General features: G+C 40.3%; 1 protein-coding gene across 2 annotated transcripts; it reads right to left on the reverse strand.

The window, feature by feature from the left end:
- Positions 1-1,683: 1,683 nt before the first annotated feature.
- Positions 1,684-21,915, reverse strand: LOC117362383 (collagenase 3-like). 2 transcript variants are annotated; one of them, XM_033948670.1, is made up of 7 exons: positions 21,762-21,915; positions 21,414-21,655; positions 17,990-18,138; positions 16,913-17,038; positions 15,604-15,765; positions 11,114-11,212; positions 1,686-1,897 (listed from the first exon to the last, which is right to left on the reverse strand). In XM_033948670.1, the coding sequence occupies exons 1-6, from the start codon at positions 21,876-21,878 to the stop codon at positions 11,169-11,171; spliced, it is 840 nt and encodes a 279-aa protein (XP_033804561.1). In that variant the 5' UTR covers positions 21,879-21,915; the 3' UTR covers positions 1,686-1,897; positions 11,114-11,168. The 2 variants fall into 2 exon arrangements, with proteins under 2 accessions (XP_033804562.1, XP_033804561.1); XM_033948671.1 differs by lacking the exon at positions 15,604-15,765 and having other exon boundaries at positions 1,684-1,897.
- Positions 21,916-25,692: the final 3,777 nt, after the last annotated feature.

Here is a 25,692-nt window from a genome sequence, read left to right on the forward strand (position 1 = left end):
AGAACCCTCCCCTTAAAAGAACACTCCCTCTAAGCAATTCCCCGAAGTGAACCCCCATGTTTATCCCATCGTTTCTTGAAGTTGAGCATTTTGCTGGCCTCAACTACCTGGCGTGGAAGGCCATTCCAACGATCAACCACCCTTTTGCTGAAGAAGTACTTCCTGATGTCACCATGAAATCTCCCACCCTGGAGTTTGAGCGGATGCCCTCTTGTTGCCGTAGGACCCGTAAGAAAAAGGATATCTTCCTCCATCTCGGTACAGCCTGTATGAGCCTGTTCGTTCATTATGGCCAGAATCACGACAGTTACTGGAGGTGCCCTCTTTGCAGTCTATTACCAAAGTGACTATTCGTTCTAGGGTTTTTAGTGTGGTGGGGCTAGAAATGTGGAATTCATTGCCTGATATTATTCGTCAGATCCCAGTGTATCTAACATTCTGTAAGATTTTAAAAGCGCCTCTTTTTCAGAAGGCTTTCAATACTACCTAAGAAGGGGTGAGGGTTGATACTTTGTACGTTATGGTTTATTTTAATTTGCCAAATGTATTTTGTTACTCTTTTATTCAAATTTTTACTGTCTAGTTTTGATGTGTCTGTTGTTTGTTTATTATTTCTGTGTATATTGTAACCCGCATAGATTGGTATAAACGGAAACAGCTCAAACTACCTGAACAACCGCCTCATCCAAACTACCTCAACCAGACATAGAAAAACACCCTCTCCATTCACTCACCCTCTAATCAAAGAAGTTAAACAGAAAAAACTATACGATGGCCTCCTAGCCACTCAAGCAGCATAACTAGATAAACAAATATCCAATCTAATAATAACAACCCCAGACTACAAGATGTTCAGAAATGAAATAAAAACTATACTCTTCAAGAAATCCCTGAATAAGTCTTAACACCACAAATACCTTCCTTCTTCCCATCTTCTTCCCGACTCACCGATACTACCTGATCTACTCTTTATCTCCACTGGAAATGACCAGTGATCTTCTTTTGTAACCCACCTTCTATAACTCCTTTGTAATCCACCTTGAACCGCAAGGTAATGGCGGAATAGAAATCTCTAATGTAATGTAATGGGATAAAAGTTTTTTAATTGATTAATTAATTTAATTAATTAAAAGATATGCCCTATAGTGTCTCCCCCTAGAGGCTAGAGGTCCTGTAATGCCTATGGAGAAGTGAATGGCTCACATATATGGTATGCATTGCCCCTGAAGCAGCCCTTGTTTGGCGAAACAGGGCTGTGTCCAGCGAAACATGGCTGTATCTGCCACACTTTCTAATTAATTAATTTATTTATTTATTTATTAAGAAAATCTCCTGCTTCTTTTATGACCATGACTGCTCCAATGTTGTCATTTCTGAATTAAATCACATACAATAACTATACAAATAGCAGCTGAACATCACCAACCATCCATACAGTTAGGCAAAATGCTGATGTTATACCCTCACTCTACTCCAGCACTATCCAGATAGTGTTGAGGTGGTCTGTAATAATATTCAATATCACTATCTGGATAGTACCACTAAAAATTGGGGATAACAACTTTCAATATACTGATAAGTGCTTTTGAATATTCAACCCTGCATTAATTCAAAAAGTCAACAATTAGGCCTTCTGTGGACTGTTCTTCACCATTTCTGTTACCGAGACAGAATTATGAATTATAGACACATATTATTAGCAAATATTTTATTGGAAATTAGAGCTGGAATATTCAGTATATAGGATATGCCATCATTAAATAGGATTGCTTTATATGGTTATACAATAATATCAGAATAGATAAACACCACAGTGCAGAAGTCTTCTTTTATGGCCGCATAACCTGTTTATGCCACTTGCTGTACAGTGTTGATTCATGGATAAAGTAGATGTAACCTTAGGAGGGAAGAACATATTTTAAAGAATAAATGAAGACATTTTTTTTTTCATATTTCTTCCCATTGTGTTTGCCCATTTAGTATTTGCTAAAAATCCTCATTAAAGAGTACCAACATATTCCTTCATCATTCACAGTTCTGACACTGGCTACCCATTACCCATCGTCTATCCCAGTGGTTGGCAAACCATGACTCGCGAGCCACATGCGACTCTTTAGCCACTTGACTGTGGCTCTACTAGACTGTGGCTCTACTAAAGACCTTGTCTCCCGCAGTTAAGGGAGGGAACGCACACGGTCACCAATCGGGCATCTCCCTCCCTCCCCCTTAACTTACCGCGGCAATTTTAATTTAATTTTGTCTTCCAGCTGCCCGAGCCAGCTTTCATCAAGTCGCGTGTGGCTGCCAAAACTTCTCCTCTGATGCAATTTCCTGTTTCTGGTTGCATCAGAGGAGAAGTTTTGGCAGCCACACGCGACTTGATGAAAGCTGGCTCGGGCAGCTGGAAGACAAAAATAAAATTAAAATTGCCGCGGTAAGTTAAGGGGGAGGGAGGGAGATGCCCGATTGGTGACCGTGTGCGTTCCCTCCTTTAATTTTGGCAGCCACACGCAACTTGATGAAAGCTAGCTTGGGCAGCTGGAAGACAAACAAAAAGAAAAGAAAATTGTCATGAAGGTAAGGGGGAGGGAGGGAGGGAGGGGAGCTGCTGAAAGACATCTAGTAATCCTTGCAGGCTTGACTGTACAGATTTCACCACTTTTCTATAGCACCCAACTGTCCCTCCTCGTTCCATACATCTATTGTATTTCTACTTAGTGTTCAGGAAACTCTGCGGCCCCGGTATGCTTGTGGGGCGAGGGAGGGAGTGGAAAGAGGAAAGGAGGAGCAATATCAGTCCCACCGCAAAACATGCAGAGAAAACTGCGAACCCCTCCTTTCATATTGGACAATATTTCCCGCCCATCATACTGATTTGCTGCCTTTAAATGGCATTTGCCATATCTGGTTTTATTTAATGTTAGTAGCTAGTTTAAACCGACTCCTAAAAACATGGTTCTTGAAAATAAATTTAGCTCTCAAAAGAAATCTTAATCGTTGTACTGCTGATTTTTGGCTCTTTTGACTAATGAGTTTGCCAACCACTGGTCTATCCTACAAAATACTTCTAATAACATTACTTTATCTTTACTATCCAATTATTGTAATTTCTTCCCCATTTATCCTCACAATTCAAGTATGTCTTTTTACCCCAACTAACATTTTATTATACGCATGTACTTTAGTAGGTTAATTTTTTTTATCTTTAACAAAATTCAGTTTAAATTGCCACTAATATTTAATTTGTATGTAGTTAGGTATTAATTTGTTTGTATTAAGGCTCTGTACATCGCTTAGTGATTTAAAATAGGCGATTCATTAAGAATAATTAAACTTGAACTTAAACTTGAACTTGAAAACCAAACATTCCAACTCGCCAGCTTTTATAGACCAACTTCTGACCCCTTATGCTCCCTTCAGGTCTTTTCGCTCCAAAAGTCAAAATCTACTTACTATCCCTTCTATACGTGAACTATTCTACGACACAACCTGTAAATCCGTTTTCTCCGTTACCGCCCCCTCACTGTGAAATGCTCTCAAATTGGATCTCCGCTTAGAAAACTCTCTTGAAAAATTAAAATCCAAACTTCAGACTTTTCTTTTTAAAGATGCTTATAACCCCTGATCCACTTCCTTTCCAACAGAATCCACATAGCTCCTTGATGGATTTCACTAAAATGCTTCTTTTGAAGCGAGCCCTATCATTACTGTATCTTCCTGTCCTCCACGTTATTTTTATTTTTCAATCTCGATGTATTTATTAACGTACCATGCCCCTCCCCCGTTTTGTCTCCAATATGTCAGTCTGTCATGCTCCCTTTTTTAGACTGATTCCATTGTAAACTGTGTAGGTACTAGTTTGATAAACGGTATATCACAGAATAAAGAAACTTGTCACTAAAAATAGCTTCGATACGGGACTGAATATATCAGCCGGTAAGTAAAAAAAAATATTTTAACCCACAGGAGTTTGATAGAGATGAAGCAAAATAGAAAATCGAAAATTTTGAGTAGCCTTGAAAGAAGAAAAGATGCTAAAATTTGGTTAGGCTAACAAATTTAACAAAATCAAGCCCATCAAACCGTGGCATTTAATCCTAACGTTAAACTGGAAGATGCAGAAGAATCATGGAAATTATATTTTTAGTTCAAAATATTTTTATTGATTTTTATAGGTATAAAATAAACAACAACAGGCTTCCGAGAAAGCCCAACAAGAAAAGAAGTGACAGCTCCTTTCAAGTACATCACCACAATAAGATAATATATCGGTATCAAACACAAAGTATTAAATAATACAATACAGTCTTCTAGCCACAATAAATAGCAAGACAGAGATGTTGGTAGGGCAATGGATGTGCATAGGAAACCATAATTTAAGCAAAGATAGAAAACCATAAATTACAAAAGCTATGTAAAACCAATTATCATAAATGTGGAAGGGGTCACTGATGAGTCCTGAGAATGCAGTAGATATTAAACACCAATGAGAAATGCAAATGAGTAAATCAATTAGATGAATGAAATTATGCAGGTAAAGGTCTAATAAATATTATTAGTTCAAAGGTCTTGAGTGCAGTAATCCAATAGTATCGACCATGTTTTATTATAAGTGGATAGTGATTTAGAGCGTTCTGCCAAATGTCGTTCATATTTAACATGAAGACAAACCGAATTCCACCAATGAGTGAAGCTGAGATTAGAGAAGTCTTTCCAATTTTGCAAAATTAATTGAATAGCTAGAAATAGCAAAAGGGTCAAAAGGCGATCATGATACAAAGATAAAGGTGAGGATAGTGCTGAGGATCCCAGAATTAACACATCTAATGTAAAGGGGTCATCCAAAATGGCTGCCATGAGTTCCCGTAGTCTCTCGAGACTACGACGGGAACTCACGGTAGCCATTTTGGATGAGGGATCTGCATGGGGTAGGAGCGTAGGAAGATTGCTCCTGCCCTGAAAGACCGCTAGACCACCAGGTACGGTCCAGGGAGGCCCAGGAGGCAAGAGAGAGGTGGGGGTGATTCCTGTTTTAGGAAATAGCGAATAATCAAAATTGCAAGTCCCGAAACCGCGAATCGGGAGGGGGAAGTGTAAGTTTATCCTCCTTGGGAAATTTAAGTGGCTAAATTCAGTCAATCAGTCCTACCAGTTTTCAAAGGCTTTGATCTAGGCTTATTTAGTCAAAAAGATCCCAGATGTCCAGAGCTGGACTCCCAAAAGTAGCGCCTATAATCGAAAAGACATCCAGGAAAAATAAGATGTTTCAAAAATCAACTAGATAAGCATCTGAAAAATTGCTAAGAGCCATTCTGCTAGATGTTCAAGTGTTTCGATTATATGGAGCCACAAGATGTCTAAAGTAGACATCCAATTAATTTTCCCAGAAAACATCCCTAATGATATCAAAACGTCACCGTGGTAGTAAGTACCTGATGTCCTGCACATCTATATTCTACATGCGGAATGATTTCTTTGTGGGTATAGTGAGGAGTTTGCTGCTAGTGAAAAACTGCAGTTCTAAAAGGTACGGGGGGGGGGGGTACCTCAATTTTATGGGGACAATGGGAGTGAGAGGGTAATGGGAGTGGGGGGGGGAAGGGGTAGTGGTGGGTCCCTTGTTTTCTCCAGGCCCAGCTTTGGCTCTCGGTAGCCCTGCTCCTGTTTCATGCCTGATTCATGCAACCTGGTCGAGTCATGATCTGCTTGTGATTCTTCTTTCACACCTAATTCATGCTTTATTTCTGGTTCCTTGTTGCCTGGTTTCCATCTTGTTTGACCCTGTACTGGGTATAGTCTCTTCATTCAAATTTGTCTAGGGTAGGCCCTCCCAATGGGCAGAATTTAATAGAACAGCATTAACATGGATTTAGCCAAAGGAAATCTTGCCTCACCAATCTATTCGATAGAATTTGTTCGATAGAATGAATAAACATGTGGATAAAGGAGAGCCAGTTGATATAGGATATTTGGATTATCAGAGAGTATTTGATGAAGTCCCTTGTGAGACGCTCCTGAGGAAATTTAAAAGCCATAGGATAGGAGACAAAGTACTGTAGTGGATTGGGAAATGGTTGAATGAAAACAGACACTAGAATTAATGGTTCACAGTCATTCGCGCGTGGGACAAAGCCGCGCCGACATTTGAGCTCAGACAATTGGGCACAAGACTCCAGTGCGCCGTCGGAAAAGTAAATTTTACAGAGCTACGATGGGGTTGTGTGAGGGGGGAATCCCCCAGTTTACTTAATAGTGTTCGCGCTGCCGTTGGGGGGATTTGGGGGGTTAGAACCCCCCATTATAGAGGAAACTTAACTTTTTCCAAATTTATTAGGAAAAGGTTATGTTTTCTGTATAATGTGGGGGGTTGCACCCCCACCCACCCCACAACGGCAGTGTGAACAGTATTAAGTAAAGAGGGGGTTCCATCCCCCATCGGAGCTCTTTAAAATTAACTTTTACAGCAGCGCGCTGGAGTCTTGCGCGCAATTATCTGTGCCGAAATGTCGGTGCGACTTTGTCCGGCATGCTTTTGTCCTGTCACCAAATTAATAGGCCAATTTTCTCAGTGGAAGATGGTAAACAGTATTGTACCACAGAAATCTGTACCAGGATTGGTACTTTTTAATATATTTATAATTGATCTGGAAATGGGAACAACAAATGAAGTAATCATATTTGCCAATGACACCAAATTATTCAAAGTTGTTAAATTGCATTCTGATTGTGAGAGGAGTAACCCTGCAAGACTGGAAAACAGGGCATCCAAATGGAAAATGTAATTTAATGAGGACAAGTGCAACATGATGCATGTAGAGAAACCCCAGTTACAACTGCATGACTCTAGGTTGCAATTAGGAGTCACCATCCAGGAAAAGGATCTACGTTGGCATCACTGTTGAAATCTTCTGCTCAGTGTGCAAAGTTGGCCAAAAAAAAAGCAAATAGAATGTTAGGAAAGAAATAGAAAATAAATCCAAGGATGTCATAATGCCTCTGTATAACTCCATGATGCAACTGCACTTTGCATATTGGGGAGAATTCTATAAATGTGCTCAAAAATGGGCCTTGGGAAAGAACAGCACTAAGGCCCAGATTTTCTAAATGGCACCATTGTCGGCGGCTGCCGATCATATGTCAATTATGCAATGGCACCATTTAGAGAATCATGCCTCAGGCAAAGTTCCAGGGTTTTCAAGGCCTACATTTTCAGCTCCTACCTTTGATGTGAATTGTGCCTTCGGAGGCACCTACCAGCACCTAACACTACTTCCGGCGTTAAGAACATAAGAATAGCCTTACTAGGTCAGACCAAAGGTCCATCAAGCCCAGTAGCCCATTCTCCAGGTCACTAGTACCAATCCAGGTCACTAGTACCTGGCCAATCCAGGTGGCCAATCCAGGTCACTAGTACCTGGCCTACAGTAGCATTAGGCACCAGTAGGCGCCTCTGGAGATGCAATTGTAATGCCAATTTTTTAGGCACCTTGAAATTTTTTTAAGTACTATTTTAAACGGCATTTCACTCTTAACTTAGGTGCGCCTATCGTCGCCTAAAATAAGGAGCCATTTATAGATTAAGGGCCTAAATACCATTCTATAAAGGGCATGCACCCTTTATATAACAGCATTTAGCACCAATTTCTGTACCCTCCTCTGGGCGCCAGACTTATGCCTGCTGAAATCTGATGTAAATCCCAATGCCCAAATTGGATGCAGAGACTCATTGTTCTATAAGTGCATATAACATTTTGAAATGCTCCTGACTTGCCTATGCCCTTCCCATGACCATACTCCCTTTTTGGTTGCGCACCATGGAATTTAGGGACTTAGTATTATAGAATAGCATTATAGAATAGCATGTAACCAGATGCACATGTAAGTCTCAACTGATGCCAATTAACATTAATAACTGGTTGTTACGTAGCATCCAATTACTGATGGTTAACAGCTCGGTAACCAATTAAGTTGTGTGTGAATCTCAGAAGCGTGCCCATGCTTAGGAGTCCATATCTGGATACCATGTAGAATCCAGGAGACCGTATGTAAATCTGGATGCCATGCCTCAAAAAAGATATAGCAAAAACATAAAGAAAAGAGCAACCAAAATCATAAAGGGGATGGAACAACTCTAATATGAAGAAAGGTTAAAGAGTCCCTAGTAGAGTCCTAAAAAGTAGCAAGATTCCATGCTCTTCAGCTCGGAGAAAGAAATAACAGAGAAGAAATATGATAGAGTTCTATAAAATCCTGTGTAGAGTGGAATGGATAAATGCAATTTGATTATTTTCTCTTTCACAAAGATAGGCAAGAGCATATGATATGAAGCTGCAAAGAAACACATTTAAAACAAATAGGAGAAAATACTTTTTCACTCAGTGCATAGTTAGGCTCTGGGACTCATTGCTGGATAATGTGATATAAGCAGTTAGTGTAGCCTGGTGTGGAAATAAGGTGATTATTTTTTGAATTGTTATATGGTTATCACCTTTGAAGAAATAAGGTCCCTTATATTTTCTGTGTTAAAAAAAGGTTTGAACATATTGCTGGAGGTAAAATCCATAAACCTGGGGAAAGCCACAGCTTATTCCTGGCATGGAAATTATCATCTTTTTGGAAGCGTAGAAACAGGATATTAAACTTGACAGACCTTTGGTCCGACCCAGTATGGCGATTATATTCTTACGTTTAAGTTGAAAAAGTGGAGAAAACACTGTAGGGAACAACTGTGAATATATTGATAGGACTTTAAATGATGAGTAGTTCTCCAAGTGAATCTTTATTAGTACATATTTATTTGATCTGACATGGTCCATGTTTTGGCTCTACTGAGCCTACATCAATGGTCATGGAGTCAACATCTACAAAAAGATATGTAAATTATACTATATAACATAAAAGGACAACATAAATAACAGAATTGTTATGTAAATCATAAAACCAATTAAATACTGAGAAATTACATAATTATATAACTTTTTGTATGCAAATTAGCTAACAGCAACAAGAAACCTAATCCCTCTTTTACTAAGCCCAATTTAGGGCTCCTTTTACAAAGCCGCGCTAAGGCCTTAACGCGGGCTAAATTGCCATGTGTGCTAGCTGCTACCGCCTCCTTTTGAGCAGGCAGTAGATTTCTGGCTAGCGTGCGCGCTAATCCGGTACGTGTGATAAAACCGCTAGCGCGGCTTTGTAAAAGGAGCCCTAAATGCTCTGACGTCCCATTGGAGCATTGGCTGTGCGCCACTCGCTCCTGCAGCTTAGTATACAGAGGCCTAAATGTTTAAAAGCATATTAATTACCATAAAACAAATAAAAAGTGTAAAAAAAAACAAATTTCCGTATGTCTATAAATGTGGACTAAAAATGTTAAAAGAAAAAGAGTGATAAAAAAATTCAAAAATGAATCAATTAATTAAAAAAGGAATGTACTGATAAATAAGGTGTGCACTAAGTAAATTCCTACTATATTAAGTCTCTTTTATGGAGCAGATAAAATTAGCAATGCACCAAGCTTGTCAGTAGTTTCAAGTTTCAAGTTTATTTATGGCTTGATATGCCAAACATCACATGTATCTGGACGGTTTACAATATTAAAAATTGGAAAAATCTAATATAGAAATTTGGTTAAAATAAAATAAAGAGGGGGTAAAACTGGACTAAGACAAAATTAGACTTATTAGAAATGAAAGGAACTGGGGAATAGGGAAGTTTTAATTACAATATGTAAATAAAAATAAAAAGAAGGAAAGAGGATAGGAAGTAACAGAAGGAAGATGGGGATGTCGCTTCTTAAAAGCATTCCCCCCCCCTTTAATAGGCTCTTTAGTGCATTATTGATAGGCATCTTTGAAAAGGAAAGTGTTAAGGTTTGTTTTGAATTTATTAAGAGAATTTTCACTGCGAAGATAAAGTGACAATGCATTCCAGAGCGAGGGTACGACTACTGAAAAAAATGGAATTTCTAGTATAGTAGAGGTCCTTGATAGAGGATACTGTCAGTGGTGTACCAAGGAGGGGGGCGGTCCACCCCGGGTGCAGCCTTAGGGGGGGGTGCACAGCCGGACAGGTCCGGAAAATTCCTGGGCTGGGACGGCACTCAGCGGCATCAGTGCCCCGCCCCTCCGTGGTGGCACTCAGCGGCATCGGCGCCCCCCCTGCACCGCAACAGCACTCAAGTTTGGCCTCCTTCTCCCGGCATCAGCAGAACTTCAGAACGGCAACAGGTGCTCAGTCAAAAGCTTCCTCTGACTGAACTGCCTGGGCGGAAACAGGAAGCTGAGTCAGGCGAAGCTTTTGACTGAGCACCTGTTGCCGATCTGAAGTTCTGGTGATGCCGGGAGAAGGAGGCCGAACTTGAGTGCTGTCGCGGGGCGGGGGGGGGGCGCCGATGCCACTGAGTGTCATCACAGTCCAGGAATTTTCCAGATTTGTCTGGCTGTGCACCCCCCCCTAAGGCTGCACCCGGGGCGGACCACCCCCCCCTTGGTACGCCACTGGGTACTGTCAGTATGTTCTGATTTGTATATCTAAGTAAATACTTCTAACTGTGAAGAAATGAACAGTATTATGCGAGGTCTAATAAATATTCACTTGAAGAACTATTTGTCTTTTTAAGTCCATAGCCGTATATTCACAGTTGTTCCCTACAGTTTTTTTCTCCATTCATTGCACTTTGGCTTTTGTCCTATGGGGATTTGGTTCCTTTTGTTTTTCTAGACTCCTTATGTTATGGTCCCAGAATACTTTTTCATTTTTAGCAAAATTTCCTATCAGAATTTCCAATGTACCAATGGATCACTGCTAGATTTTTCTGTCTTAATCATATATATATGTGTGAGTATTTAATACAAAGTTGCAACAGAAAACAACTTTACCACATCTGTCTAGTTAAAATGTTTAACCTTAATCTTCTTCTTTATTTTTCACTTCTTTAACAACCTTCAGGTGCTTTAGTTAGATTGTGAGCCTTCGGGACAGTAAGGGAACTTATTAAGCACCTTTCTTACTTCTTATTTTAATTTTAAATGTATATTTTCTTAAAACCGCTTAGAACCTAACGGATGTAGCGGTATACAAGAAATAAATTAAATTACATTACATTACATCTTACCTCTGTCGTGAAAGATGAGCAGCCCACCCTGTGATTCAGTAATTGCATCTACTGGTCAGTCTGGATCACACCTCTCTGCAGTTCTAGGTTGTCTTTGACCTATCAATAAAATGTTTTCATCTATAAGCACTTGCACTCTAAATCACAGAACCGATGAACAATAATACTTAAACTACACAATAAAAAAATTTTTGTGCATAAAGGGGCAAATTCTATAAGAAACGCCAAAAGTTAGGCACCGATATAGACACCGTTCAGCGTGATTCTAGTACAGTTGGGTGCTGTTTAGTGAATCGCGCTGAGCGGCACCTATTTGGGCATCTATTTTAGAGTTGCCCAATAAATAGGCCATCTCTAGACCCCACTTGGAGTATTGTGTTCAGTTTTGGAGACCGTATCTGGTGAAGGACGTAAGAAGACTTGAGGCGGTCCAGAGGAGGGCGACGAAAATGATAGGAGGCTTGCGCCAGAAGACGTATGAGGAGAGACTGGAAGCCCTGAATATGTATACCCTAGAGGAAAGGAGAGACAGGGGAGATATGATTCAGACGTTCAAATACTTGAAGGGTATTAACGTAGAACAAAATCTTTTCCAGAGAAAGGAAAATGGTAAAACCAGAGGACATAATTTGAGGTTGAGGGGTGGTAGATTCAGGGGCAATGTTAGGAAATTCTACTTTACGGAGAGGGTGGTGGATGCCTGGAATGCGCTCCCGAGAGAGGTGGTGGAGAGTAAAACTGTGACTGAGTTCAAAGAAGCATGGGATGAACACAGAAGATTTAGAATCAGAAAATAATATTAAATATTGAACTAAGGCCAGTACTGGGCAGACTTGCACAGTCTGTGTCTGTGTATGGCTGATTGGTGGGGGATGGGCTGGGGAGGGCTTCAGTGGCTGGGAGGGTTTAGATAGGATGGAGTAGGTTTTAACGGAGATTTCAGCAGTTAGAACCCAAGCACAGTACCGGGTAGAGCTTTGGATTCTTGCCCAGAAATAGCTAAGAAGAAAAAATTAAAAAATTAAAATTGAATCAGGTTGGGCAGACTGGAGGGACTATTCGGGTCTTTATCTGCTCTCATCTACTATGTTACTATGATAGTGGCTACACAGTTAGGGAAGAGCTGCAAAATAGATGCCTGCATTTTTTTTTTTTTTTAATTGTAACCGCTTAGATCTGTATATCAAATATTAATAAACATAAACATTAGCAGCAGCTCTGGGTGTGAACTTGAAATACTTCAGTGATTTGTTGTTTGAAAGTCCTTTCATTGAAGGCACATTTTGGTGCATTTTGTCTCCTCCTCCACAAAGACCCTTTACTTCACACACACACTCTTCTCTTCTTTTTTTAATCCATCATTTGTTATGTACCTCTCCCTCCCCCTCCCCCCCTCCCCCACTACCTTCACCTGTGGTAACAAAAAAAAAAAAGCAGTTACAGTCCATTCTCATTATTCGTGGTAGTACGGTTCCAAAAAAAATGTTCACGAACAGCAAAATCTTGAAAAATGAAACGTGTCTATAGGAAAATAAAACTTAGGTTCCAGCAAAATCACGGAACATGAACAGTAGAGAAAATAGAGCTAGTTTCCTGAATGGGGCATTCTCTGTAATTCACTCTCTGGACACTTGGGGGCTATATCTGGAAGTGAACGCCAGACGCAAAGTGAAAATGAAAGCACAGAAAGCTGGATTTTTTTTTTTACACAAACACAGTGGCGCAAATGGGGAATATTGGTCACAATAGATGCAACCATGGATACGCTATATCGTGCATCAGGAACGTGGGAATAACGAGAACGGACTGTACATATACAAAATTTTAGAAAAGTACTTTCATGAAAAGGCCAAAGACTAATTTACAAGAGTGTATAGGAACCAATGTAGAAAGACACCTATAAAAGATGAGAATCTAGAGGGTAGATATTTAGCCAGTGGCGATGGACACTTTTTTGGCAGCTGGCGCTATTATTCCCAGATATTCAATGCCAGGCCATATCTGGGCACTAAGGACCTGGTCCTATGCCTTAAGTAGTTCTGAGTAGGGCCAGCTTTGTTTACCTGGGCAGGTAACAGTGAGCCAACATGAAATAAAAAAATTCAGCTATTACACTTTCTCACATTGCATCAGGATTTACTAGCTAGAAAGAAAAGAAAAACTGTTGGCAGATAAGGCCTGATCCAAGAGCAAGTGAGAATGTGGATTAGTAGCTATAAATTAATAAATGAAAATTGGATAATCTGGAATAAAATGATCAGAAATACAAAAAGTTTAAAAACAGGGACTTTAAGTTACCATATGGATTTGATATATGTCATGTGCTTGACGGATATAGGGAGGCAAGCTAAGACATTTTTGTGATTGATGACTACCATATCAAATGTACTCCAGATGAGAAGCTTAGGTTTCTTATAGAGTTTCTTTGTGTTAGAGTGACCAGCCTGAACTAGGCCAATCCTCAGGGAAATGTAGGCAGACAGGAGTTGGCTTTTGACCTGGTATCCACATACCAGGGGGCCCTGGTTTACCATGACTCGAGTTTGCTAAGGACAAATCTAAACCACATGTGTATCATGGTATGAATTGATCCAAAGTTAAGTATCAGAAAGTTAGGAAAAATTACATAATAGAAATTTTCTTAGGTAGCTATAGGAATATATGTTAACAACCAATATAGATTAGATAGGAATATATGTTATTTTGATTTTCATATATCTGAAATCCTGAAGAGATCCTGATAAGGCAACAGATGGTGTTTGGCCTCTGACCTTGAGCAACTTTTTTACGTAGAACCTTGATGGGAGGGGTACCTGCTCCTTTCCATCTTTTCTTTGTGCAGTCTTTGTGAGACAGAGATCTCAGAATAGAAAAGAACACTGACATTTACAGGAAAGAATATAGAATGAGGAGTTTTGTAAGTGTATTATAATATTGGTCTATGTATTTCTTCTTTTTATAAAATATGTAAGCTTAATGTGAGAATGTAACTTTTTTAGATATAAGAATGTAATTTGTGACACGCCTATATGAAGCTAGCCTTATATGGGAATAAATAATGTGAACCAATTAGACTGCAGATGGATTGTAACGAAGGAATGTCGTCATATAGGATATATATGGACGTGTAACTGTTAAAACGTTGGAATTTTTTATGAGCAAGGCCAGCTTTTGGCTTCTGTAATAATTCTCTGATGCAAATGATACTCAATTGATTTGCTAATCAATTAATTGAGTAATCTTATGATCTAATATTGATATCTAATAAAAAATAAGATTTTGGATTTTATTAAAATATTTTGCATCATTATTTTTTTCCATTTTCATTTTACAACCCTAGAAAGCTATAAGTACGCATGTGTGCAATTATCCTGATCAGCACTAGCGTTAACTATCCAGGTTTATGCAGCCAGCTATCTCATATGCAGTTAAGCGTGATATTCAGCCCTTAACCACCTAAGCAATAGCACTTAAAAATAAGAAAACTATGTTTTATATGATCCAATATGACTACTTAACATAGGCAGTTAGCTGCCAACTCCATACTGAACCACTCACAAAATAGCCAATTTTCACTTTTGCAGTCTGTGATGATATTCAGTGGCACTAACCAATTAAATGCTACTGAATATCAGCAGAGAGCGCCAAAGTAGCAATTTGGTGACGGGACTAAATTGCGCGAGACAACGTCGCGCAGACAACTGAGCGCAAGGTTGACGGCGCGCCAAAGAAAAGCACTATTTTAAAGGGCTCCGACGGGGGTGTGTGGGGGGGAACCCCCCCACTTTACTTAACAGACATTTACTGAACCCCCAACATTATACTTAAAACTGAACTTTTTCCCTAAAAAACAGGCAAAAAGTTCGGTTTCAAGTATAATGAGGGGGGTTACAACCCCCCAAGCCCCCCCCAACGCCAGCGTGATGTCTGTTAAGTGAAAAAGGGGGGTTCCCCACCAACACCCCCCGTCGGAATCCTTTAAAATAGTGCTTTTCGTCGGCGTGCCGTTGTCTCGCGCGATTTTGTCTATGAACCAGCAATTTAACCAGCCAAGAGCTGTTACTGGCCAGTTATATTGCTTTGAATATCAATCTCTTGTTTTTATCATTTTCCCATTTTTCACACTCTATTTATGAGCTGCCATATCTAGATAGTATGCTCAAGTAGCTTTTAAGAAACCTTATCAGGCAGAAAGCTGGAGAAACCGATTAGCGGCATACCCTCAGCAAGATTTTTGGATGGCTAGGGCAATCATAGGGGCGGTAGCTCTCTTTCCTCCTCCTCATTCACTCCCTGGCCAGATTATATCACTTTCTTGGAACACCCAGATGCTGCCAGCCCCGACAGATGGGGATCTGAATCTGCAATTCAAGACCAGAGCACAGAAAGCTAAAACCTGAGCCGCAGGCCCCGCCTTTAATTACATAATGTTATTTCACACGAATAAACTAAATAGCTCAGAATGACAAGAAATGACTTATAACAGATACCGTAAAGAGTTTGAATCCCTTGAACATCGTCTTGAGGGAGAGTAAAGTTGCTGACATCGGTGTATGTGTAAAGTGGATACATCAGAGCTCCTGGGTTACTGGAGTGCCCCAGTCCCAAAGCATGGCCAAGCTCATGGACAGCAACAGCAAACAAATTATATTCTGTGTGGCAGGAAGGCAAAGCCAAATGTAATCACAGCAGCACCATACCAAATAGTTCCAAAAAAATACCTGGTGTACTGAAAATAGCAACGACCCTTCCTATAACATGAATCACTCATTCTTTTATCAATTAGACTCTCAAGTGTTCTATAGTCTAATGCAGGGATAGGCAATTCCGGTCCTCGAGAGCCGGAGCCAGGTCAGGTTTTCAGGATATCCACAATGAATATGTACGAGATGGATTTGCAAGCATTGCCTCCTTGAGATGCAAATCTATCTCATGCATATTTATTGTGGATATCCTGAAAACTTGATCTGGCTCCAGCTCTCGAAGACTGGAATTGCCTACCACTGGTCTAATTCAATGTGACTTTAGGCATAGAAGATCAGATTCTATAAACAGTGTTCTAGTTAGGCACCGATAGGCACTGTAATTGAGGCCACCTAGCAATGCCTAACTAAAACTTAACCTAAATTAAATCAATTAGCTTAAATGGTGTGTTAATTGACTATGCCATTGAAGTTAATTGAATAATTAGTTTTAAAAATAATTAAAAGTTAGGCGTGGAATTCCATGTGGTGCCTAGCAACACCTAAGTGGAGGTGCCTTCTGACGCCTAACAACACCTGCCTGAAAAGTAGGCATGGTTAGGGGCGGAGAATAGGTATGGTTGAGTTAGGTGCCGGTAAATTAGGTCAGTGAAAACATCGGGGGGGGGCTGAGAGGCACGTCTTATAGGCAGTCAGCCAGGACCGACACCTCTCCTCCTCACCGTTGCCTCTCATCCTCTCTGTGCCTCTCTTCTCAGGGTTAGCAAGGTCAGGGCCCCTTCTGGAGGGCCTCTGTGCATGCGCAGACATCAACATGATGACATCACACATGCACATGACATCATCACATCAGCATCCATGCATGTCCAGATGCCCTCCAGCCGTGGCACTGCGTGTAGTGTGCCGCGGCTTCAAAAAGTTTGCGACACACTGATATATGCTAAATAACAATGTAAAGAAATGAAAATACCATAAAGATTAGAAAATTTGTGCCTAGAGAATTTGGTTATATCAATGAATTTAACATTTTAAATAGATTCAATGCGACTACAAAAACTGTGTCCTTAAAACGTTTGCTTGATCCATGAGCTACTACCTCTGGTGTTATTTGTCCAGGTTTCATCTTCATCAAAATGAATGTTTCCACCAATGTTTTCACCAGGAGGGAAAGCATGAGCTAGTAATCCAGAAGGTCCATCAAAAGGGAAGAAATCCCCATGCTCTTAAAGAAAGAAACAGGCAGAAGCATATTTCAGAACATTTTAAACATAGGGTTAGATTTACTGAAAGGTGATTCCATATTGCTACTGCTACTATTAATTATTTCTATAGCGCTACTGGACGCCTGCAGCGCTACACAGTCACAAAGAATAAGAAAACAGTCCCTGCTCGAAAGAGCTTACAATCTAAACAGGCAAAGACAGACAAACATTCATTAATGCTCGCTATTTACTGCAGATCCTCTTTTAAGCAATGGATCTTTTTACTAATATCGCATGCTAACGCAATAGCAAACCTAGTACTAGACACTTTAATTCTGTATATTGTACTCAAAATGGCACATACAAATATGGACCTGCACCCAATTTGTGTGTGCAATTTGATTGATAAACAAGCCAATTAGCACCTCTAAAGGGACACTAGTAATTACCGGTGTTAATTGGCATTAATTTAAATTTACATGCCCATCTTTAGGCACCAGGATCCAAGCATTAAAGTTTACGTGTGGATTTGAAAATTGGCCATGGCCACGGGAAGAGCATGGGCAGATCAGAGGCAATCCTGGAGTTTGTGCACAATTTTATAGAATAAGAGAGATCTGCACCTAATTTAACCCCCCCTTTTATAAAACCACAAAAGAGGTCTTTTTTAGTGCTAGCCGGTGGGCTGAATGCTCTGCGCTGCTCCCGACGCTCATAGGAACTGGTGCTTTTCAAAAAGATGGGGAGTGGGGAGGGTTAGACATGAGAATTTATACCAGGTTTTACTTGCATCTAAAATTGGGTGTGGATCTTGGCGCCAGATGCTCTTTCTATAAATGGCACCCAACTCTGAGTGCCGTTTACAGAATAGCGCTTAGCTTGAATTTTTATCAGTGCCCAAATTTATGCGCCATTTATAGAATTGAATCCATAGTGTCTTTAAAAAAAAGGCAGTTCTTCTCGTACTGTACCTAACATCCCAAAGGATATCATTATATCGGCTACACCTTCATGAAGCTGAATGAAGTTAAGCGATGTCACATCACTCCAAACTTTAACTGCTTGCTGGATTGCTTGATCCACAGCGATATGTGCCAGGTCTGGAGTATAATTCTCTATTCTGTAAAATACATCAAACCAGGTGTAGTTCCACAACTTTAGTTAGATTCTACAATAATGTTTGTACTGATTATTCCCCCTCCCCCCCCCCCCTTTTTACAAAGTCGCGGTAGAGGTTTCTACCATGGCCCAGAGCGCTAAATGCTCTGACTCTGACATGGGGACAAATTTGTCCCTATCCCCGCATGAACTCAATTTCCCCGTCCTGTCCCCGTGAGCTTTGTCCCTGTCCCTGCCCCATTCCTGTAAGCTCTGCCTTAACTGCACAAGCCTCGAACACTTATGATTTGAAAGAGTTTGAGGCTTGTGCAGATGAGGACGGAGCTTAGGCACTGGTGGAATGAGGCATTATGACATCACAATCTGGGCTCTAGAATATGGCTACTTATGATTTTAAAGTGTTTGAGGCTTGTACAGATGAGGACGGAGCTTAAGCATTGGTGGAATGAGGCATTATGACATCACAATCTGAGTTGTAGAATGTTGCTACTTATGATTTTAAAGTGTTTGAGGCTTGTGCAGATGAGGACGGAGCTTAGGCACTGGTGGAATGAAGCATTATGACATCACAATATGAGCCCTAGAATGTTGCTACTTATGATTTTAAAGTGTTTGAGGCTTGTGAAGATGAGGACAGAGCTTGCAGGGATGGGGCAGGGACAGGAAAAGAGCTCGCCGGGACGGGACACTGTCTGTCATTCCCTTTTTTAATTTGTACATTGCATTGAACTTGTGATAATGCAATATAATCAAAATTTTATTAAAGTTGAAACTTGAAATGAGATCCTGTGGGGAAGGAGAAAAATTTGTCCCCATGTCACTCTCTAGTTTATGTTTCCACAAACCGATTTTTCCACCTCCATGCCTTTGCTTTCATCAGAGCCCTATGCATACTACAATCATCAAATTGCTCTTCACTTTTCATATTTTTTAAATTAGGATTTATTTACCGCCTTTTTGAAGAAATTCACCCAACGTGGTGCACAGCAAGTATAAGCCAAACATAGGCAATAGACAATTACAGTGGTATCGATATGCAAATAAGAATACATAATAGACTAGTTTCTATAAATGGTGCCTTAAAAAATTGTGCTGAAAAAAATAGCACTGTCTTTTTATAAATGGTGCTCAAAGTTAGTCACCATTTGTAGAATAGTGCTTAGCATTAGAGAATGACACGGGGGACAAATTTTTCCCCGTTCCCGCGGGAACTCATTTTCCCGTCCCATCCTGACGAGTTGTTTTCCTGTCCCTGCCCCATTCCTGCAAGCTCTATCCCCATCTGCACAAGCCTCAAACACTTTAAAATCATAAGTGTTCAAGGCTTGTGTGGTTAAGGTAAAGCTTATAGGAATGGGACAGAGACAGGGACAGGGACAAAACTCAAGGGGATGGAACGGGAAAACCGAGTTCCTGCGGGGACGGGGATAAATTTGCCCTTGTGCCATTCTCTACTTAGCACCATGAACCACGCCTAAGTTTAGTAACAGCCATTTACACCAACTGAAACGGTGTAAAATAAATCCTCTTGCCTAAATTAGGCATAAACTTATTCTATAACTGGATGCGTAAATTGCAGGAACAACCAATGATTCTCCCATTATCATGCCCCCTTTTTGAAACAGTGTATAAAATTTAGGCACGGATTCCATGCCTAAATTTACACATGTAAATTTTAATGAAATCCAAAATAATTGCTTGTTAAGATCCTGATCTTCGGCACTAAGTGGCTCATTATTCAATTAAATTACACACACTCAATTTTTAGTGGGGTTTTTTTTTTTTTATATAGAATTCAGGAGTACTATATATGGCATAGCATGCTACTTAAATTGTCAGTACAATACATCATAAAACATTTGTCTTTAACTTCATGAAAAACAGATTACAGAAACCCTAAGGCAGGGCAACCCAATTCCAGTCCTTGAGGACCACAGGCAGGCCAGGTTTTCAGGATATCTGCAATGAATATGCATGAAAGAGATTTGCATGCGTTGCCTTAGACAAGTCCGAAAATTCTTCGAAAAAAACACAATTTCAGCTCCTAGTACAATCTCTAATCCTAAGTATCCTAGACTATTGCAACATCCTCTACCTCCTCTGCCCTGCAATAATGATTAAACAACTACAGACAATTCAGAATACAGCTCTGAGACTCGTCTATTTATTGAAAAAACATGATCACATTACTGAGGCATTCATCAACTCACATTGGCTTCCAATCCAGGAAAGAATACAATTTAAATTCTACTGTATACTATTTAAAACTATAAATGGAGACAGCCCAACCTACCTAAACGACCGCCTCATCCAAACCACCTCTACCAGGCATAGAAAAACACACACCCCATTCACTTACCCCCCAATCAAAGAAGTAAAATGGAAAAAACTATACAACGGACTACTGGCCACTCAGGCAGTGAAGATAGACAACCAAGTCTCCAACCTATTGACAACAACCCCAGACTACAAGATGTTCAGAAAGGAAATAAAAACTATACTCTTCAAGCAATCCCTTAATAAAGCTTAATACCATGATAAAGCTTAACCCCCCTCTTACCATCCCCTCCCTAACCCCAGATCCTACTTTTCCCTCTCTTGGAAACCTTCTCTGATCTAATGTTTTAACCCTTCTCCCATAACTCTTTTTGTAATCCGCTTTGAACCAACAGGTAATGGCGGAATAGAAATCTGTAATGTAATGTAATCTCTATCATGCATATTAATTATGGATATCTTGAAAGTCTGACCTGCCTTTGGACCTTGAGGTCCAGAACTAAGGGCTCCTTTTACAAAGGCGTGTTAGGGCCTTAACGCGCAGAATAGCGCGCGCTAAAATGCCACGTGCGCTAGCTGATACTGCCTCCTCTTGAGCAGGCGGTAGTTTTTCGCCTAGCGCGCTATAACGTGCGCTAATCTGGTGCGTGCGCTAAAAACGCTAGCGCACCTTCGTAAAAGGAGCCCTAAGTAACCCTGTCTTAAGGTAAGGTATTTGATACGGACTCTACTCATACCTGTTTGTTGATTTAGTTTCATGTATAACCCTGGAACTCTGGAACGTAATATTAATCATGGTATATACATTTTTATTGAAGGTATGCATACATAAATATTAATGATATAAGTTCTTTGCCTTCTTTTGTACACACTGATAGTGTATCAGAAATAATTAATTACAACAATTATACATTTACAGCAAAAATAAATAAAAAAATCAGGAAATAAAGTAAAAAAAAAGGCTAGTTAAGAAATTATGAGAAAATGTTATAACTGTACCTGAAAGTTAAATGGGTTTTAGCCCATATGGGTTTGCTAGTGAAAAGTTTATATTCTCCTACATCGGGAACACCACATCGAGGGCGTCTCATCAGAGCTAGAGTGTCTGAATCCAGATGGCCAGTGACTGCTAAACCCAAGAGTGACTGCATTTGTGGGAGTTTATGCACCGCAGAGTCTATGCTTCTCTTTTCAACCTCTCCTAAATTAGATGACAGTCTGTAGAATGTCTCAAGATAATCCTGGAAAAAAAAGAAACTTTCCATGTAAATGTGACCCTTGCAAAAACCAAATGAAATAGAATAAACATTTGTGACAACAGTGAGAAAGATGAGATTCAGCGCTTGCCTCTGCAAAGGCGGACTCTTCTCTGTTGAATGAATCAAGGTCCGTCGTAGCAGGTAAAGGGAGTGGCATGCTATTCACTAAACTCCAGAAAATAAAGGATATCTTCAAGTCTGTCATGTTGGTTTCCTGAATGGTTTAGATGTCCAATCATTCACAGAACTGGTCTTCTTCCTTTTATAATCCCATACCACAGTGAGCACATGATTCATCTTTTGTCTTATCACAAAGTTGACACTTCCTTCCCATTCTAGGACAAAATCATGTGTTACCCTTGCAGCTTAAAATTTAGCAAATCTTTGAATTATTTGACCTCAGTATACTGTTACCTAATGCTGGCTTCTGCAAAGCCGCAGTAGAGGTTTCTACCGCGGGCTGGTGAGGTAAATGCTCTGATGTTCATAACATAACAAATCACTTCTATACCGCATAACCGGTAAGTTCGATGCGGTGTACAGAATTTAACACATAATACAAACTAAAGAGAATTAATTCATTGGCAAACAAATGTGTCTTCAATTGCTTTCAAAAATGATTATAAGACATGGAACTCAATAACAAAGGTTTCAGTTCCTCGTCCCAGAGAACCGCCTGATAAGAAAGCAAAGATTAACATAGAAACATAGAAATAGACGGCAGATAAGGGCCACGGCCCATCTAGTCTGCCCACCTCAATGACCCTCCCTCTACCTTTCTCTGTGAATGGATCCCACTGTCGATCCCATTTGGCTTTAAAATCAGGCACGCTGCTGGCCTCAATAACCTGTAGTGGAAGACTATTCCAGCGATCAACCACCCTTTCAGTGAAAAAGAATTTCCTGGTGTCCCCGTGCAGTTTCCCGCCCCTGATTTTCCACGGATGCCCTCTTTTTGCTGCGGGTCCCTTGAAAAAGAAGATATCTTCTTCCACCTCGATGCGGCCTGTGAGATACTTGAATGTCTCGATCATGTCACCCCTCTCTCTGCGTTCCTCGAGTGAGTACTGCTGTAATTTATCCAGCCGTTCCTTGTATGGGAGATCCTTGAGTCCCGAGACCATCGGGTGGCCATTCTCTGGACCGACTCAAGTCTCAACACATCCTTACGATAGTGCGGCCTCCAGAATTGAACACAGTACTCCAGGTGGGGTCTCACCATGGATCTATATAATGACATAATGACTTCAGGCTTACGGCTGACGAAACTCCTGCGTATGCAACCTATGATTTGCCTTGCCTTGGATGAAGTTTGTTCCACTTGATTAGCAGTCTTCATGTTCTCACTGACGATCACCCCTAAGTCTCGTTCTGCTTCAGTTCTTGTTAGGATCTCACCATTAAGGGTGTAAGCCTTGCATGGATTTTGGCTGCCCAGGTGCATGACTTTGCATTTTTTGGCATTGAAGCTGAGTTGCCAGGACCTAGACCAGCGCTCCAGTAGGAGTAGGTCGTGCATCATGTTGTCAGGCATTAAATTTATGTCTGTTGTGCTTTTGCCCACTATGTTGCTTAGTTTGGCGTCATCGGCGAATAATGTTATTTTGCCTCGCAGCCCTTCAGCCAAGTCTCTTATAAAGATGTTGAATAGGATCGGGCCCAGGACTGAGCCCTGCGGCACTCCACTGATCACTTCCGTCGTTTCGGAGGGGGTGCCATTCACCATCACCCTCTGAAGCCTACCTCCAAGCCAGTTCCCAACCCATTTTGTCAATGTGTCACCCAATCCTATAGAACTCATCTTGCTCAGCAACCTGCGGTGTGGTACGCTATCGAATGCTTTACTGAAGATTGGTGGTATTTTGTGTAACGACAGCCTTTGATAGATGGAAAATTAAAGAGACTGTGTGAACTACGTGAATGCTTGGATTGAGTAAAGGAAAATAATTTGGATAAGTAAATAGGTGCATCAGAGCATTTGCCTCACCGGCCCACAGTAGAAACCTCTACCACGACTTTGTAAAAGGGAGCCTAAGTTTCTGATTAAATTTTACTACAAATTAACTTTACATTTTATTTTGAAGGGTAAGGATCAATTTTTGCTCTTCTAACACATGAAGACGTTGAAATAGTACAAATTTGAACAATAGTATCAATTGTCAAGACTTCAGCCCTAGCTGGGGGTTCATATTTCTCCTCATGCTAGGATCAGAATGAAGTGGGTATATTACGGGCATTCAGTAGGACACACAGCAGGGGCCACCAGGACTTCCCTTTCTTCAGTACTCTCAGATGTATCCCATCCAGCCCAATCACTTTGACTATCTATATTTTAGCTAACTCTTCATGAACACAGACGTCTGAAAATCTTTCAAGATCTACCTCATTCCCATTCCTATTTGTGTCCATCTCCTGTGGTCTGACTTCAGGCCCTTCCTTGGTGAACACTGAAGGGATTTATTTGTTAAACAATTCTACTTTTTATCTCATCAGCCTCTGCATATTCTTCCCCTCACATTTGACTCACACAATGCAACTTTTACACTTCTTTCTGTAACTAACATAGCTTAAAAACAAAAAACAAAAAAAGTCTTCTCTCCCCATTTAATCTTTGCTTTCCTGTGTGCTCTCCCAGCTTCTCTTACTTTTTCTAGACATTGTTGCACATCTTTCTCTTCCTGTGCTCTGGTGTGATCTTCCTTACCTTTCTGAACTTTGTTCAAAAACCATAGTGCTTTTGTGTGGTTGATTCATCCTGCTTAACCACAGAGAATTCTAGTGACATTTCCAGGGGAGTGAGATGAGGTCTTCTGATTATGGCTCTAAGAAGAGCCAGGTATGGCAAAAAAAAAATCTGAAGGATTCTAAGGATTCAGCATGGTCCTATTACTCCGTCTTCTGAGCAGGATCTTCTCAAAATCAACAGCCTCAAATCCAAGGGCTGGAACTGTGAAAAGCTGCTTGCAGTCTAGTGGACCATTCTTACCAGTAACTTCTTGGACAATACTTCCATGGGGTAGATTCCATACAGGGAATGGCATTCCCAATCAATCTTGTATCGTACTCTAGTGGGGAGTGGCAAAACCTTCATTATGGTGTGCTGGTCAGAGAATATCTCGGTGCTGGACCTAACCACATGGACTGAATGTGGTTAGGTCCAGCTCTATTTTCTGCTCCAGTTTTCTGTATTGTGAGGTCCAGCTGTTGAAAACTGGAAATATATTAATTGGGAACCTGCACTTCTAGCACACAGGAGCAGTGGCAGAGGTGAACATTTTTTTTTCTGTATTTTATTCCATTTTTTACAGGGGATCTTCAAAAAGTTTCTGCACTTAAAATTTTTTTTTAAACACTATTTATTAAATATCTCAAAAGCAAATTACATCACTACCTGCAGAGTGAATCAGCTTGTCTGACTAGTCACATGACATTCTACAACACGCCCTCTTACCACTTCTCCCACCCCAACCATTTCCTGCGAAAATATAAAAGTGCAGAAACCTTTTGACTACTGTAACGCTTTGTATAAGAGAATAGCTCTAAAAGAAATACGCAGACTACAAATTCTACAAAATAGGGCAATAAAAATAATCACTAAAAGAAAAAATTGGACCACGTGACTCCCCTTCTGAAGGAAAAACACTGGTTACTTGTTAACCATAGAATCACATATAAAATAGCATTAATCTCACATAAAATTTTAATGAACAAAGCTCCTGCATTTTTAGATAGATTCTTAATCCCTTATACTCCTATAAAATCTTTAAGATCGGAAGAGAAATCACTCCTCCTAATCCCCTCATTAAGAGTCATCTACTCTAGGAGAGACACGATCTTTTCCGTCACGGCTCCCTAAATCTTGAATTCGCTCCCAACTAATATAAAGGAAGAAAAATTACTTAGTAAGTTTAAAAGTCTCCTGAAAAGCTGGCTTTTTAAGGATGCTTTTAACTGAGTTATGCTTATTTTTATATCCCCAGGATACTCGTTAAAGTAATAGCATGGTCTATAAGTGAAAA

Source organism: Geotrypetes seraphini, chromosome 6 (assembly GCF_902459505.1).
Source record: "Geotrypetes seraphini chromosome 6, aGeoSer1.1, whole genome shotgun sequence".
Taxonomy (NCBI): Eukaryota; Metazoa; Chordata; class Amphibia; order Gymnophiona; family Dermophiidae; genus Geotrypetes; species Geotrypetes seraphini.

Coding starts and splice junctions, on each gene's coding strand:
- LOC117362383 (XM_033948670.1), bottom strand. CDS start 21,878: ATGACAGACTTGAAGATATCCTTTATTTTCTGGAGTTTAGTGAATAGC. Junction 18,139..21,413: donor AAAACCCATTTAACTTTCAG/GTACAGTTATAA, acceptor TGTATTTTACAG/AATAGAGAATTATACTCCAG. Junction 11,213..15,603: donor AGGGATTCAAACTCTTTACG/GTATCTGTTATA, acceptor TTTTATTGATAG/GTCAAAGACAACCTAGAACT.